This window comes from Mustela erminea, chromosome 5, assembly GCF_009829155.1.
Source record: "Mustela erminea isolate mMusErm1 chromosome 5, mMusErm1.Pri, whole genome shotgun sequence".
Classification (NCBI taxonomy): Eukaryota; Metazoa; Chordata; class Mammalia; order Carnivora; family Mustelidae; genus Mustela; species Mustela erminea.
In genome coordinates this window covers 353,866-370,832 of record NC_045618.1, presented here as the reverse complement: position 1 = coordinate 370,832, position 16,967 = coordinate 353,866, and the positions used below count along the sequence as shown (strand labels likewise).

General features: G+C 54.4%; 1 protein-coding gene across 1 annotated transcript; it reads left to right on the top strand.

Moving 5' to 3' along the window:
- The first annotated feature begins 2,342 nt into the window (after window positions 1-2,342).
- Window positions 2,343-6,098, top strand: LOC116590275. The gene is made up of 5 exons (XM_032341852.1): window positions 2,343-2,713; window positions 3,043-3,213; window positions 3,317-3,377; window positions 3,746-5,724; window positions 5,989-6,098. Exons 1-4 carry the CDS (start codon window positions 2,664-2,666, stop codon window positions 4,127-4,129), a joined length of 666 nt encoding a protein of 221 aa, XP_032197743.1. The 5' UTR covers window positions 2,343-2,663; the 3' UTR covers window positions 4,130-5,724; window positions 5,989-6,098.
- Window positions 6,099-16,967: the final 10,869 nt, after the last annotated feature.

Here is a 16,967-nt window from a genome sequence, read left to right as displayed (position 1 = left end):
GACGGGCGCTTTGTTCTGAGCAGTTAGTGCTTCGCGGGCGGAGGTGAATTTCTCCGGGGGTCATGAAGCAAGTCATCAAATTGTAAACCTCAGCGTGATGTCGGCGGTCACTCGTGGCTGTTCTCAGGGACCCAGTGACTCTCAGCCTTTCCCCTGTGAGACACACGTGACACATGATGCTGGTCTGCATGCTGGGTCCACCCGTGGTGGGGACAGGGTCTGTCAGCGAACACCACGGAGACAGGTGGCATCGCGAGCTGGTGCGGACGGGGAAGGTGCTCCCTTGGACAGAGTGCTAGCGGGGTGTGCTAGGGCAGCCCAGCAGGGCCCGACCTGGCAGTGTCCGGGGAACGGGGGACACGGCACTTCTGTTGTCCTGCCTGCAGGCCTGCAGTTCCGGCGTTCAGTATGTGCCCCAGAGGTGTTGGGCTCACATGCAGGACACCTCTCCGGGGATGGTCACCACCAGATGTCGGCCACGCACGACTGGAGACGCAGCTGAGCAGAGGAAAGCCGTAGAGAGCGACGGGTCAGAGCGGTGAGGAGTGAACAAAGCTACATGCGCCACTGTGGGGAGATCTCAAAATCGCTGTATGACACAAAGTCACAACCGTCTTTCTGTCAATTTTCAAATAGAGAAACCAGTACCACCCATTTACCATAGAAGCACATACGTTTGTAATGGAAGAGCGCATAGAGCAGAGGGAAAGGGTTAGCTTCCCTCTGCACGGCTGCCCCCGAGAAGGGGCACTTGGGGGTGTAGATGGGTCTATAAGGTCGAAGGGCGGAGAGAACCCACGTTCTCTGGAAGCCTGCTGTGGCAGCTGCCTCCCTCTCGGCCTCAGCTTCTCCTGAACCCTGACCACCTGCTCTGTCTTGGGCACCTGCTGCGGCCACCGACCTCTGCAGGCTGACATGGCCTCCCGAGACAGACCAGAGGCGTGCCCAGAAACGTGGGGTCTCCCATTCTTTCCGGACTCAGTGGAAACACTCTGCCCGGGGTCTGGGGTCTGGCTTCCTCAGCGGCCAGCTGTAACTCAGCATTTCTCAGCGGGGCTGGTTTTGCCCCCGGGAGACGTCCGACAACGTGGAAGACATGGTTGGTTGTACACGTGCTGTACGTGGGTGTCACTGGCGTCGAGAGGCTGGAGACCGGGGACCCTGTTCCACAGGCTGGGGCGTCCGGGACAGCACCCTAAAATACAGACTTGTCTGGCCCGGCTTCAGCAGGTTCCAAGCGGAGAAAACCAGGCGCAGCTCTGTGACCTCAGGCACATTACTTCACCTCTCTGAGCTCTGGCTCCCTCCTCCATGAACTGAGCACAGCCATCACATGGACTTGGTCTGGTGGTTGTGGGGATTGAATGTGCCCGTTTCGGCCAGCGAATGGCTCTGGAGAGTGTTGTGTGTCACGGTCATAGCAGCATCTCTGAGGAAGAGTAACACTGAACGCCCGGAGTTTAGGGAAGCCGTTCTCAGGCTCCAACACTCGAATCCTCGCCGGTCCCAAGTGCCTCATGGTACAGGTCACCGTGGACGGCGACGCGCTGCTGTTGGGAAGGGCAGCCTTCCCCACACTCGGACCCCTGGGCCCGGCGTGCCTGGACTCACAGTCAGGGTCGGCAGGTGGCCACCCCATGCAGCTGTGGCTCTCCGCCCCCTGGGGGTGGGGGTGGGCGCACAGCAAGGAAGCCTGGGTGTGAAGGGAAGAGCCTTGGAGGGGTGGGGGAGGGGGGCATGTCGGACGACTGGCCCGCCGGGCCAGAGCAGCGTGCCGCCCCACGCCGGGGGTAGAGGTTATTTAAAGGTCTGATCGCCAGAGTTGTCGGCTGGGGTCGTGACCTTGGGGTCCTGGGATCAAGCCCGGCTTGGGGCTCTGGGCTGGGTGCTCTGTGCAGAGTCTGTCTGGGTTTCTCCCTCTGCACCCCCAGTCGTGCCGAATGAATGAAGGACTCGGCAGGGTTGGGCCCTGCTGAAGCATCCCGCACACTCACATTTTCCTAGTCACGTGCGTATGAAAGGGCGTCCACGTGCATCTGACAACTCGTCACAAGGACACGGTGGACGTTCCACGTGACAGGAGGGCCTGGAGCCACGGTTGGTCGGCAGTGTTTCCTCCTTTTTTTTTTTTTTTTTTAAGATTTTGTTCATTTATTTAACACAGAGAGAGAGATCACAAGTAGGCAGAGAAGCAGGCAGAGAGAGGGGGAAGCAGGCTCCCCGCTGAGCAGAGAGCCCGATGCGGGGCTCCATCCCAGGACCCTGAGATCATGACCTGAGCTGAAGGCAGAGGCTTAACCCACTGAGCCACCCAGGCATCCGGCAGTGTTTCTTCCTTTCGCATCCGGGTCCGGGCGGGAGGTAATGATGCGTCTTGCAACCGTCACATCACCGATGGGGCAAATGTGGGCAATGGTCACATGCCATCCACGGAGGTACGTGACCTGCTGGGTTCTTGGTACGTGACTTGGTACGTGACTTGGTACGTGACTCTATGGTTCTTGGTCGATATTCTCAGCGGCTCTGGAAGTGCATGCGCACGGTTCGTGTTTTGTTAACACGCAAACCGGCTGAGACTCCGAAGGGATCTGCCTGAGGACCCCAGCTGGTGCACGGAGCCGGGCCCAGCCCCCGCTTATTCTCTGTGGACCCAAAGCCGTGGGATGCAGCCTCTGTGTCCTGGTTCGGTAGCAGCCTACACCTTCTTCCCCAGGTTAGCAAAGGCACGACGTGGCTGAGCCCGGGGGCCGCCACCCTCCCTGTGTCTTGGAGTCCCCCGCCTGGCCCCCCGGCCCCGGGGTGAGCACGGCTGGATCTGTGAGCAGCAAGGAGCACTGGAGCTGAGCGCCTGCGGGTCTCCCCTTCCCTGAGCAGGCAGAACGCATGGGCTGCCGCAGCTGCGGGGCAGCTGCGGGGCAGCTGCAGGGGCTCAAGACGACGGCGTGTCGGTGAGCTTTGGGCAAGACCCATGCGTTCTAGAGGGGAGCCTCATCTGTGGAATTTTCCGTGTATCCCTTTTATAGTGAAGTTCTGTGTCTGCAGATTCCAGCAAATTGTGGAGCAAAACAGTCGTCATGTTCGCAGCAGCGTCTTCGCTCTGCAAGGACAGAAACAAAGCCCAGCCGGAGCCCGGCTGAGGCGGCAGCGAGACGGAGATCCACACGGGGCGTTCCCAGGGCTCCCTGCCCTGTGGGCTGGCGGCTGGCTGCAGGGGTGACACCTCCTTCTCCCAGCTTTAAAACGCCCTCCTCCCCCAGCCTCCTTCTTGGTGGCCGCTGCCCTGCAGGGTCTGGTTTTCATTCTGGTCCTCCTTCAGGGCCTCTGGTGAGCTCCGGCACCCTGTTTCTCTGAACAAGGATAACCACTTCCACCTGCTCGTATGACTCGCTCCTGGGACAAGGGGGGGCCTCTTGATAGGGCTGGGCTGCCTTGCATGTGTTGAATGGCTGCTTGAAATATGGGCCTCCTCCCCGTCCCCGCCTTCCCCCCTTGCCTCCCCTACCCCCCAGCCTCCAAGGGTGGGGGTTGTCTCAGAGCCGGAGTGGGGTGGGGGAGGGAGGGTGGTGTGGTGGTGCTCTGAGCTGGGGGGAGGGTGCTCAGGGGGTGGGGGGGTGGGTGTGCCTTGAGGGTGGGGGCAGGGGTGTGTCTTGCTTTGCCCAAGCGTTGCTTCCCACTCACTCCGATGGCGATGAAAAGGCTGGGGTCTGGTCCTGTCTGTTACCTCCTGCCCTGTTTCCCCAGCCAGGCCATGGAGGGGAGCAACTCAACCCTCGGTGCACAGAGGCCCAGGGAGGGCAAGGGGTGTTCTCGGAGTCTTGCAGTGACTGATGGCAGCTGGGGTGCCCCCACGTCTGGAAAGCCCGGGGCGGGGAATCAGGAGATGCAGGGCTGTGTATGGGCTCCAACGGCCGGGATTAAAACCCAGTGTTGCCCCGGCTCACTGTCTTCTGCTTCCTTACCCACGGAAACGGGCATCGTTACAACCACGTCAGGGGCTATGGGCGCCGACTACGTGAAGCTCGCGCTGTCTCGGGCTTCTGCCCAGCACAGACCCGGTAATGAGTGTTGGGGCTTCAGTGGGGACAGTGTCAGGCCCCCACAAATGCAGAATGCGACTCCTTCTGTCTGAGGGACCTTAAGATTGTCCCATCATTTAAACATCTTAAGTAGAGGCTCCCTGGTCAAAGGCAGATGTTCGAGTCAAACCAACCTGAGTATCCTGTGTAAATTACACTCAAGAAAGCTGCTTTCCTAAAGACGCCCCGAGATGGGCCAGGTTGGAGACTCCTGCTGACAGACGGACCTCACGCTGTGTGGGGAAGCTGGAGCCGCAGCACGCTGTGTGGAGGGCAGTTTGGACGAGTCATGAAACTTAGTGATGCAGCTGCCCCTGGGTCGGGCCATCGCCGCAGCAGTGGCCGGTGGTGCACTGGGGCCTCCAAGCGTGGTGGCCACCCTGGGCCGGGAGGGCGGGTCCTGCGCTACAAAACCTGCCGTGTGCCCCCGAGGGTGGGGTGTGGGTGAGGTGACCTCATAACCACTTCTGTACCTTGAGGGGAGACTCCCCCAGGCCTGCGGGGGCCGGGGGGTGGCAGCCAGTGTGCTCCAGGCTCAGGCTCCGAATCCGGCAGACCCCCATGTCCGTCCCAGCTGTGCCACCGACTAGCTGCGTGGACACAAGTCATGTTGCTTCTTTGAGCTGCCGTTCTCTGGAGTTCACTGCAGAGGAGGCCTCCCACCCTGAAGCACCGGTGAGAGGGGCCATGAGGTCCCAGGAGGCGCCCGGCTCTGTGTCTGGTGCCTAGCTAGAGAGCACGGCCTGTGAGCAGCAAAGCTTTCCTCTTCTCCCATTTCTCTGTGACTCACTGTCCTTGTCTTTGTCCCTTCAGCCCTCCCCGCTTGTCGTCGTGGGTGCCGCACGCTGGTTGTCACGCCCCGCGCTGGTAAGAGCAAACCTCAGACACGGGACCGGAGGCATTGCTCACATCTCTACCGGAAGCTCCTGCCTGCCCGGCCCCCAGCCCTGCCTCCCTCCCTCCCTGCCTCCAGGGTCTGCGGGGCTGCCTTGATTCTTGCCTTTGGCTCCTGGATTTCCCCCACTTCCCTCCACGGCCCCCCGCCAACCCCCCAGTATGGCTTGGGTTTAACTCACAGCCCTGGTGTTGGCTTCTTTTCCCAGCTGGGGATGCCCCCCACCCGCCCTCCCTTGTCGCCTCCGGAGAGCAGAGGGTAAATCACTCGCTACCTCCTCTAGGAGTATCAACGGCAATGAGCTTCTAACAAACGAAACGAAAAAAGCCCCAAACAAACCCCAACCAAAAACTCTGTTTCAAGAGAATTACGGATGTGCAGAAGGTTGGGAAAACAACACAGGGAGACTGTGTCCCCGCCACCCAGCTTCTTCCTAGGGGCTGCGTGGCACCATGGCAGGACTCTTCCAGTGTGTGACCCTCAGGGCGAGGACCTGGTAAGAAAGGGATGTTTAGAAGTTCACACTTGTCCTTGCAAATCTGCTCAATCTGCCCGAAAGGCCTGGTCTTCTCTTCTCCTGTCACGGTCCATAAAGTGCCCTTCACCAGCCGCGACCCAAGTGAGCTCCAGTCAAGGTGGACTTTACCAGGAAGATCCTGGCTGCGCCCGCGTCCACAGGAAGTCTGGAGAGAAGATCCAGGACGAGGACCGGGGTGCCCAGACCCCCGGCCGGCCCCTCAGGAGTTTCCCACAGTAAGGACGGGATGCTCGTGCCTTCTTTTCCTGTCTCTCCCCTCGTCTTGCAAGCGTTAGCCTGTTGCCCTGGCGGGAGCGGCTCCTCACCCTCTGGCCAACACACGTGGCCATGCCCCACCGGACGGTCTGTTTCTCGGGGTCAAGCTCTCGGTGTCTGTATAGTTCATAATATTTACTCAGTGTAGGAGACCAAGAACTATTATGGATAAACAAATTCTGGGGCCAAAGGCAGTTAATTTATTTCACCGAACTCTCTGACAGTCACACAAAACCAGAATGAGGGGGACCTGCCTCTTCTTTTCTGTTTGACTCCTCTTCTTAATGGCAGCGTCAAAGTGGTTGGTGAGTGAATTGAGCTTTTAAAATCACGGACAGAGCTTTTAAGGAGCCCATGAACTTAACAAATAACAGCTACAGAAGGTTTTAATTAGCATGATGTGAGAAAAGTCACTTGACCTGCAGGTGCCCTTCTCTGAAAGGTGGGGTAATGAGCGGCCACCTGCTAGCTCCCTGAGCCGCTGGCTCCTTAATGAGAAGGCGGTGGGCGGTGGCCCAGTGCCGGAAGGAGGAAGCCCTCCAGATGCTGCCGGTCCTCACCAAGACCGAGACCCGCTTACCTCGACGCCCTCTGGTGACCAGATTCAAGCACTGTTTACGGTGGGTTCCAAGGGACTGGGTCTATACTAAGACCCAGGAGAAGAGTGGCTATACTCTTCTCCCGTGGGAGGTGACGGGTGGTCCCTGCCACTCCCTCTGCCCCGGCTTCTGTGGCTGGACTTTGGGGCCAGGCGGTCCTCGGGGGTGACCGTCTGAAAGCCAAGTCAGTCACCATCCTAAGATCTCTGACGTACGCACGCAGGAGCTGGCTCATTGTGTTTGCCTCTAGAAAGCAGAGCGTGGAGGGGCGAGAGCCAGACGAGCACAGGTTTCAGCTCAACGGACAAGTGGACGTGCCCGTCCATGGTCGGATGGCCACGTGCTGGACAGGTAGACGGGCCCGTGGTCGGGTGGACGTGCCGTGGTCGGGCGGCCATGGGCTGGGCAGGCGTCTTCCCAAGCAGAGCGCCCTGCCAGCAGAGACAGCAGGTGTCGGTCTGGGTTCTTGGCTTACAGACCCCGGAGTCTATCCCAGAAAAGAGCTGGTGGCGGCAGACGGGGATTCGCCTCGGTTCCCCCTCTTCCTCGACGGTCGAGGATGGAGCGCTGGAGCCAGCTTAGCAGGGCTCAGGTGGGCGTCCCCCCCGTCGGAGGTGAGGAGGAGCCCGGTCTGCTGATCTTGCAGAAACGCCGGCGTCCAACCTCCACCTTCGTGCGTGTTAGGAAGCGAGCACATGGCAGTCGCTGGGGTGGACGGCAGCAGGCCTAGCACGGCTCTGGGTGTAGCTGCGGCTGCATCTTCTGACTGTGGTGGCATCCTGATCGTGAGACTTGGACCATCATAGAAGCTTCCGGAGGGTAGCAGCCTCGGTGTGGTGCTGGAGCTGTGGCAGCTCCGCTGGGTCTCGGACAGTCATTCCTGCTTCCACTGGAACCTCCCTGGCTGGTCGGGAGGGGCGCAGAGACCCTCGAGAATCAGCTCACAGAACCGGGCCACCAGGGGAGCTGGAGGCGTGTGACCCCCAGGAGGTTGTCCTCGCCGCGTAGCCCCCACTCCATTCTGTTCCAGCAAAACACACGCCCGTTTCTCCACAGAATCCAGTTCTGAGTCAGGGCTTCAGACTCAAATCACAGCCAAATCCTAACCCGCCAGGGCGTCGTGCGAATGTGGTCATCGTGGGGCAGCCTCTGTGGTCCAGGAAGGTACCACAGGAGCCAGGCCATGGGGTTTACCACAGAATCGCTGACTTTCAGGTTAGGGAGATATGAGAGTGTGGACTAGTTCAACCTTCAAAGTTGGATGAACTTGTCAAGTCAGAGCCCAGATCACAGCTGGTTAGAGGCAAACCCCAGGCGTACAGACGTCTGGCTGGAGCCTGTGGGCCTGACAGACTCCGCCGAAGGAATCCCTGCACTTGCCAGGAGCTCAGACCGCACAGCCTGGTGTCCGGGGGACCCTCATGCTTCCCTGAAAGGAAGGCATCTCGGGATTTGGAAAACCTCCTTCCTTTGAGTTCAGCTAACCAGGGTTCAAGTCCTAGTCTGCCACCCACGATCTGTGTGGCCTTGGGCGAGTCGTTCACCCTCTCTGAGCTGCAATTTCCTCCTGTGCGAACGTGGGAATCATAATGCCTGCCCAAGAGGTTTTCGTAGGGAGCGAGGAGTCCAAAGGGCTTAGCGCGGAGTGGGCATTCCGCAGGTCACGCCCTGTCTTCCCCAACGCTTCGGCAGATGGCAGACGGCGATATTTCTGTGCCATATGAAGGTCGTGTTTCCTAAAAGAGCAAGAGGATGTGAGGCACGTGCACGTTTGCTCGGAACACCACCCAGAGCTGCGCAGAAGCTCACACACGTCCCAGGGCCCTTCTCACCGCAGCCGCCTTCCAGCCAGATGTCCCGGATCAGCCAAGTCTGAGCGAGTCCCTCCAGCACGTGGGCTCTCTCCGTGAAGAAGCAGGAGGAGGCCCGGCGGGACCTGTTGCAGGAGGCACGCACTGGCTGAGACCCTCCCTGAGGGGTGTGGTCTCCAGCCCACCTCAAGCAGCCCACCATTCTGAGGCTTCCTGCGGGGGCAGGAGTTCTGCATGCTGTGTTCCCCCTTATTCTTTCAAGAGCGACAGGTGGTGGGGCTCCAAGGAAAGCGTTCGGCCACAGGAATCCCTGGGAAGGTGGGGCTCTCCTATACCCTTCCCTCTCTCTGGGCCTCAGCTGCTTTATCCAACAGGAGGGGCAGAAGCCAGCCTGCCCCCTCTCCCTCCCAGGGAGCTCAGATTGGGATCCTGAGGCTTAGGGTGGGCTCGCCGCCTACTGGGGAAGACATCTGGTTCTCGGGAGGTGGCCTGCAAAGTTCTGTACGAAGTGGAGCTCCGGCCCTGTCCAAACAAGTCCTAATCCCTGAGGATCTCGGGAACCATACCCAGCAGTGGCTGCCTACATGGCGTGAGGTTCTAAAGTCAGCTGGTCCAGAGCTGGGTCCTCGGCTTCTCCGCCATCGTCGCTGGAGGGCCAGAGCCCGTGGCTGCCCCTGAAGCCATGTGGTCTGTCTCGCCCAAGCTTTCCCTCCAAACCGCCCCCCCCAGGGGTTTCTGGGCACCAAGCATGGCGGGGCGGGCAGAGCCCCCAGCAGGAGCCCACAGGGACCCGCGGACAAGGCCCCGTGGCTGGCCAGCACCCCGCATCGGGCCGGACGGCACGCCGTGGAAGGTGACCCAGCCTGCGGAGAAACCCTAAGACGGGCCAGCTTCGCCTGTCTCTGACTCCTGAGAGCTCGTGAAGCCCCCCAACCAGCGCAGTGTGGTGTCCTGGCAGCCCGCACCCTGTGCTGCTGCCCCCCGTGGGGCTTGCCGGTTCCCACACCCGAATCTGCCCACCTTTGTGTCTTCTTCGATGGAGGAAACCTCTCTAGTCCTGCCAGCACACGAGGGGCCGTAGTACCACATCTCTGGACCTCCGGTTCTCAGTCTGTGACACGGAACTAAGGTTATTTATCTGCGGTTCAGTTTGAATTGCGTGAAGACCACTAACGGTCACAGCGAAGTGCCTGGCCCCATGCCTGAGCTATTGGGTCAACCCCAGATGTCACGGTAGGCTCGGCATAGACGTCATTTCCCCCGAGAGACTTTCTCGTCCCCCCAGCTGCCTCAGTGTTCCTCTGTGCTTCAGCGAGCACGGCAGGGGTGTCCACCCCAGGCTGGACCCTGTGAGGCAGAATAAGGCCCGTGGGCCTCCCCCGCATAGATGTCCGTCCTAATCCCAGGACCCTGTGCGAACAGTACAGCAAGGGAGGATTAAGGCTGCAGAAGGAATGAAGGCTGCTAATCGTCCAGCCTTGGGAAAAGGAGATTATCCCGGATCATCCAGCTGGTCCGGTAATCACAAATCCCCTTATAAGTAAAAGAGGGAGATAGGAGAACCAGAGGTCCCTGGGACGCCGCAGCAGTGCCAGCACTGCAGATACTCGCAGCCCAAGCCGAGGAGTTAGAGCAGCCTGTGCAAAGTGGAAAAGTCAAGGAAATGATTCTCCCCTCCTGCCCCCAGAGAGGAACGCAGCCCCATGGACACGTCAGTTCTAGCCCTGAGCCTCACATCAGAATTCTGACCTCACAGCGATGAGATAATACAACAGTGTTGTCTTAAGCCACTGGGTTTGTTCCAGTCACTATTGAAAACCAATCCGAGGGATGCCTGGGTGGCTCAGTGGGTTAAATCCTCTGCCTTCGGCTCAGGTCATGATCCCAGGCTCCTGGGATTGAGCCCCGCATCAGGCTCTCTGCTCAGCAGGGAGCCTGCTTCCTCCTCTCTCTGCCCGCCTCTCTACCTACTTGTGATCTCTGTCTGTCAAATAAATAAATAATAAAAAAGAAAGAAAGAAAGAAAGAAAACCAATCCAAGCCAATCCAACGTACATTTGATGGTCTGTCATCGTTGTCACTGTTATTGTCCTAACTTTATGACTGAGGAAACCACAGGTCAGAGAAGTTAGGTAATTTGCCCAAAATTGCACAGCTAGTAAGTGCTATCAGGTCTTTTGAGGCAAATTACCAAAAATGAACAAAAGCACAAATTGACTGGAGCTACAAAGGGGTTTATTGGCTCACAGAACTGAAAAATTTTTTTAGAAGTACTTGTGGAGAACAGGAAAGGTTTGATCCGCAAGCTAAAAGGATGACACCAAGGACCCTGTTTTCCTCTGGGTCTCCTCTCTGTTTTCTACACTCTTTGTTTTCTTCTCAGTTTTCCCACAGTGCATGTCACAGCTCTGGGCCCACCATGGTGGTGGTGAAGTGGCTGCAGTAGCACCAGACATCACCACCTCATTCCCCACAGCTTCTGGAGGAGAAAGGAAAGCTTCCTTTTCTCAGCAAAAGTGTTGTTGTGCTTTGTTGCTTCTAATGATGCTTATTTCCAATTCTGGAGCCAAATTCCGAGTCCATTGGTGGACCTGTGCGTGGGGAATGGGGAAGGGTCGAATTGACCAAAGGAAAGTCTTAGTCGTTTGGGCAGAAGAAGGAGAAAATGGGTATCAAATGTCCACAGTGCCGGCTGAGAAAGATCCCGACCACAAAGTTTCTGAGTTCAAATGCTACTGCCTTCTGCTAACATTGTTTTCTGGTTCTGTGGACACATCGTCCGAGAGCTTGTGTCCTGCCTGGGCTCAGAGATAAGTCGGGAGCCGTCCTAACCTCCCGTGCGTCCCCAGCCCCAGAGCGGGGCCAGGCTGAGGTCAGCCATCAGAGAAACGGGAGCTGTGCTTGGGCTGTTCTTCCCAGGAGGCTAGCTGCTCAGTTGCCCCTGCCTCGGGCTTGGTGAGGGAGCTGGCCCGACCCCGTGCTTCTGAGAAAACAGAAGGACTTCAGCCGGGATAAGAAGTGGCTTGAATTTGAAGGGAGTGTTCCTGCAGCCAGAAATTCCTGAACTGGAGCTTCATGGGTTTCCATGAAGCTGCGAGGGTTTCCATGAGAAAAGGTGTCTCGCATGGAAGAGGTTTGGAGAGCTGTTAGTGGTTACGAATTTCCTTAACACCTAGAGTGACGTGCACTTTCCTCTTCAGTATTCTGGAAGGCGACAGGTCTCAGCTCAACAGTTGTGGAACCAAATTAAAGTGTCCAAGTACCAAGCGTCCAAGAGTCAAGCGTCTATCAGGGGATTTTTGAATCCGAGTCGTGTTTTCAGATTCACTGGGGCAGCTTCCCATTTACTGAATTCCTGCAGAAAATTATCTTTTAAAGGATGAAGTTCTTCATAATTCGAATCATTTATGCCTAACGTGCCCATTATACAAATTTGGGGGTTCTTAGAGGCACGGCCGGTTTCTCGCACTCCCTCACTCACCCATGCACACATTCGATGAGACGTTTTGGAGCCGCTGCCACATGCCGGGCCCTGCGCTGGGAGAGAGGGACGGAGGGTAAACACCTGCCCCTTGAGTTCAGGGAATGAACAGACGTGACACCAAGAGGGAAAGCCCAGGTAGCCACGTGCTGGGGGGGGGGGGGCAGGCAGCCAGGAGGGCAAGAAAGATGGAGCCCGAGGCCAGGGAGCAGGACACTGCAGAGAGGACTCTCCACCACTCCGAGGCTGGCTGGGCATCAGCTGCTGAGTGTGCCCGGGACCCAGGTCATGGCTAGCTTGTGTCCGGGGAGACCCAGGCAGCCTCCGTTCCACATAGGAACCGTGTTGGGAAGGATGGGGCTTGTGTCGGGAGGTAGGACCGGACAGTACGGGAGGATCAGGTCCGAAAGGGCCTCGGCTGCTGGGCGGGGAAATTCAGATTTTCACCTTGAAGGAAATGGGGGGACTCTGAAGGATTTTAAGCAGATGGGAAGAAGAATATCCTGGGGCCGTAACGGGGGGTCAGGGCCATGGGGAGGGGTGGGCAGGGGGACCCGTTAGGAAATGACTATGAAGTTAAACCACATAAAAGTCTGGGGTCTCCCCAGCAGACACTCACCATCTCACAGTTCTAGAGGCTGGATGGCTGACACCCAGGTGTGGAGGGGGCTGCTTTCTTCAGGGGCCGGGAGGGACAACCTGCTCCTGCTCCCGCCTCCACTCCCCTAACTCGTAGCTGCATCACCCCATCTCGCATGCTCCCTGTGTGAGGCTCTGTTTCTTTATGTGGCTTCCTTTCCTTTGTGTGTCCATATTCCTGTTCTCTCTTCTAAGGACTCTGGTCCCTGGATCGGGACCCACCATACTCTGGTATGATCTCCTCTTAGCTAATTACACCTGCAATGACCCTATTTCCACACAAGGTCACATTCTGAGGTACCGGGGGTTAGGACCTCAACACATGAAATTTGGAGGGACGTGATTTAGCCCATAATCGCCTTTTTTGAAATTTATGTTCTTCTGTCATTTTATCGATGGTAATTCTGAGTTTTCCCCTAGAAAAAAGATCTAATGATTTGAGGAATAGTAGCCTTTCCTATTTATTTCCTATCTTATCACAGTTCCAAGGACACTGTTCTGTAAGCCTTCACTGACTTTGTAACCACTTGCTGGCAATAGGTAGGATTTTAGTGAGTTTCTAAAAAAATCTAACATGTGCTCTAATCCTAACAGCTAAACGGAAAGAGTTACTTGCTTCAGGATACAATAGTCACCTTTGATTTCATACTCCAGGTGGAGGCCAGTAGCACCTACCTTACCTGTAATCAGACTCAGCCGTCTTCCAAGGTGTTCTTGATTTTTTGAAGATACAGCATTTATTGTGAAACTATCAGTAACCAAATAGCGCACCCTGCCCCCCCGCGCCGACAGTAGCTTGGAAGAACATGGCAGGACTCAGGGCTTAGCCACTAAGAGCCCATCCGGAGAAGATTCAGAGAGGCATGGGGGCCTCCGCCCCACCCCTCGTACTAAGTGAGCCTAGGGCAACCCACAAAGCTATGGATGGGATAGCAGTTGGACCCCAGAGTCCCACGGACTCGAACTTAACCCCCGACCTGATTTTTGGAAAGACATGGCTTGGTTACCAAAAGGGAACTAAATGAAGTCAGGTGCCTCCTGGTGTGACGCCATGAAGGGGACACACCATCACTTGTGTGGCATTCCTGCGAAAGCCGTGTCGTCTAAATTTCATCCCAAGAAATAGTCGGGCAAACCGAAACTTAAGCACACGCTGCAAACAGTGCACCCGCATTCTTCAAGGCAGTCGGTGCCATAAAGGAAAATGAAAAGCTGAAGGACAGTTCCAGATTATGGGAGACAAAAGACGCCGGCATCTAAGTGCAATGCCTGATCCTGGATTGGATTCTGGATTGTTGAAAGAAGTTTCTAGAAAGGACAATACTGGGACAGTTGGCAAAATTTGAATATATGTTTTAAGTTAGGTAATAGTGCTGTAGCCAGGTTAAATTTCCTGAATTTGATCACGATGCTCTGGTTGTGTAAGAGATTTTCCTTGTTCTCGGGAGACACGTGGTGTAGTGTTTGGGGCTGAAGCGTTGTAACTTCTGTAATTTACTCTCGAATCGTTCAGGAAGAGCTAGAATAAGAAATAATGAGGATGGGTGACTGCGCTCAGCGGTGCTGTACTGTCACTTGAAGGTTGCTGAGACAGTAGATCTTAAAAGTTCTCACACAAAAAAACATAACTATGTGAAGTGACAGACATCTTAATGAACTTTATTGTAGTAATCATTTCCAAATACGCATGTTTTCCCATCATCACGTTGTCCACTTTCAACTTCCACAGCGTTATGGCCAGTTATACCTCAAGCTGGAAAACAAACTAATAAATGTCCCCAAATATTGAGGGTCTCATTATGCAGTGTGTAAACAGAGAGAAAGATAAAGCAAATGTGGCAAAATGTCAACACTAAATAAATCTAGGTGGCAGGTATGAGAAAGCATATTGTAATTTTCCCACAATTTTTGTACCCTTGAACTTTTTTCCCAAAATAAAAAGTTTAATTGAAGAAAAAGAGACGGGCCCGCCTAGGGCACCCGTCTAAGGGCACCAGAGTATCACGAGGGTGAAAAATCCCAGCAGGAAGGGGACCTGAGACAAATGTATTGTGAGATCATCTCTTGGAAGAATGCGGATGTGGTTGGGGAAAACTGCTGGGACCTAGGCAGAGAGATGGAGTTCCTAAGGGTGACCTATAGGATCAACAGGAGATTGCGGTCGTGTGTGGCCTTTGGGGGAAGGTCCTCCTCTGCTCTTCTCCTTGAACTTCCTCATCTCTCTTCTAAATAAAAACCAAATGCACATTTTCTAAGTGTTAAAAGGGGAACGAAACGATTAGCCTTTGTTTTTACTCTGGTGTGGCCAGGTGGACACCCTCGAACAGTTCATTTGGTTCAGTGGGCAGGCTTTAAATTGGTACCTACTCTGCGCCCAGTGCTGTATTCGATGCTGGAGACAGTATGGGTCCTCCCAGAGTGTATAGTCTGCTGGTATGTGGCAGACACTGGGGGTTGACAACCTCGCCGATGTTCCCTCGTCTTCCTTGCTAATAAAAACTCCAATTTTGGGGGCGCCTGGTGGCTCAGTGGATTAAGCATCTGCCTTTGGCTCAGGTGGTGGTCCTGAGGTCCTGGGATAGAGCCCCGCATCGGGCGCTCTGCTCTGCGGGGAGACTTCTCCCTCTGCCTCCTGCTCATGCTTTCTCTCTCTGACAGATAAAATAAATAAAATCTTTAAAAAAATAAACAAGTTCACAGAGCTCTAATTCACCCATTTGAAACCTTTTTATTTTGTGATCTTTGTAGATTTAAATGCTGTTGTAAGAAGTAATAGAGAGGCTGTATAACTCTTCACCCAGTCTTCCCCGATGTAACAAAGCACAGTAGCAAAGTAAGGATATAGACATTGATACAATCTTTTCACCTTTCAGATTGCTGCTCTTTTGCCAGGCCTGTGTGTGTGTGTGTGTGTGTGTGTGTGTGTGTGTGTAGTTCTATGTGATTTTACCACTCATGCGACCATGATCACAGTGAAGATACAGACCATTTCCAATGGTCCCTCATGCTGCCCCTTTATGATCCCACCCACTCCCCTTCTAGGCTGCGCTCCGCCCTCCCTGAGCCCCTGGCCAGCGGCTCACCTGTTCTCCGTTTCTGTAATTTCCACATTTTCCAGAATGTTGTGCTAATAGAACCATACTGTATAGAACCTTTTAGAATTGGCTTTTTTCCCTTCAATGTCCTTCCCTGGAGGTCCATCCGGTTGTTGTACTATTGGTTTCTTTCTTTTTATCGCTGAGTATCCTCCACCCTGAGGATGGGCCACAGTTGGTTTAACCACATGCTTGTACCACATTTGCCGCTTCACCCACTGAACCACCCAGGCGGCTAAAGTTCTTAGCTTTTTTATTTTATTTTTTTTTAAAGGCAATAATGAGTCCAGCCCCAGGACACATGGTGATTGATCTAAGTTGGTGCTTCTCAGTGGAATCAAGACATTCAGAAAACAGGAGGGTGTTTTTGGTTGTTGCTGTAGTGTGGGAGCACTTTCAGCAGAGTTAACAAACGTCAGGCTGCCTGCACTCCACAGCGTACAGCTACACAGGAAAGAAGCAGACAAGCGCCCCCACTGAACACGCTGCCAGGTGTCTGGGTGCATAACACACTCACAAATAGAAAAGCAATAACAACAGATTTGTTTACAATTATCTGCACCTAAAACTTAACGCCATTTACGAATAAAAGTACTTTGGGTATGGTTTTAATGTACACTGAATTTTCCAGGTATGCAAATATCACGTAGAAAGAGGAAAGCTTGAAATTTACTTTGTTTGGCACTTTACCAAGAATTGTTCACTATTTCAGAAAATCAAAAGTGACAACACTTCCAGCATTGGAGTCATCAATACATTTATTACTCTCCCCCCATGGCCTGTATGATATCATGTATGTGCACTTATCATATATATGCCTTCATGATATATATTTATGCACTATGTATTTATCCTTATTTTGAAATGTCAAATGTAAATGAAAAAGCATTTAATAATCGGGCTCTCTGCTCAGCAGGGAGCCTGCTTCCCTCTCTCTCTCTCTCTGCCTGCCTCTCCATCTACTTGTGATTTCTCTCTGTCAAATAAATAAATAAAATCTTTAAAAAAAAAAAAAAAAAAGCATTTAATATTGTGTTCTGTAAAGCCACTGTAAGTAGACGCTAGCATCTGAGACATCATTACATCATGTAGTACAGACATGCCTGTGTCCTATATATTTTAACAGTATTTTCTAATCAGTTACTTTTGTCTTTCCTTTATATTACAGTTAGGGGATCATGTAGATTATTTTACTGTTTTGTGCAAGTTATCGGTGAATTTCATGCCAGGGTAGTAAAGGAGACACTCCAAAATTATATGCCTTGAATGGGTGTTGGGTTTAATGGGGGTGGAGAAGGACTGATTTGATTTCTGGTCAAAGAGAGGTCTGGAGAGGATCTTCCGAAGTCATGTTGGTCAAAGGAGAGAGATGCTCTGGGGCGCCCAGCCGGCTCCAGGGCGCGTGGGACTCTTCATCTTGAGGTTGTGAATTTAAGCCCCAAGTTGGGCATGGAGACTACACTAAGAAACAGTACTAAGAAGAGAGAGGTGGTCTGCACCAGCTCCCCCCTGCTTTGGGAAGTTGTAGGATACCATTATGTTTCTGCATGACAGGGTCATTCTACAACCACGAGGTGA

Coding starts and splice junctions, on each gene's coding strand:
- LOC116590275 (XM_032341852.1), top strand. CDS start 2,664: ATGCAGCCTCTGTGTCCTGGTTCGGTAGCAGCCTACACCTTCTTCCCC. Junction 2,714..3,042: donor GCCTACACCTTCTTCCCCAG/GTTAGCAAAGGC, acceptor CTGTGTCTGCAG/ATTCCAGCAAATTGTGGAGC. Junction 3,214..3,316: donor GCTGGCGGCTGGCTGCAGGG/GTGACACCTCCT, acceptor GTCCTCCTTCAG/GGCCTCTGGTGAGCTCCGGC.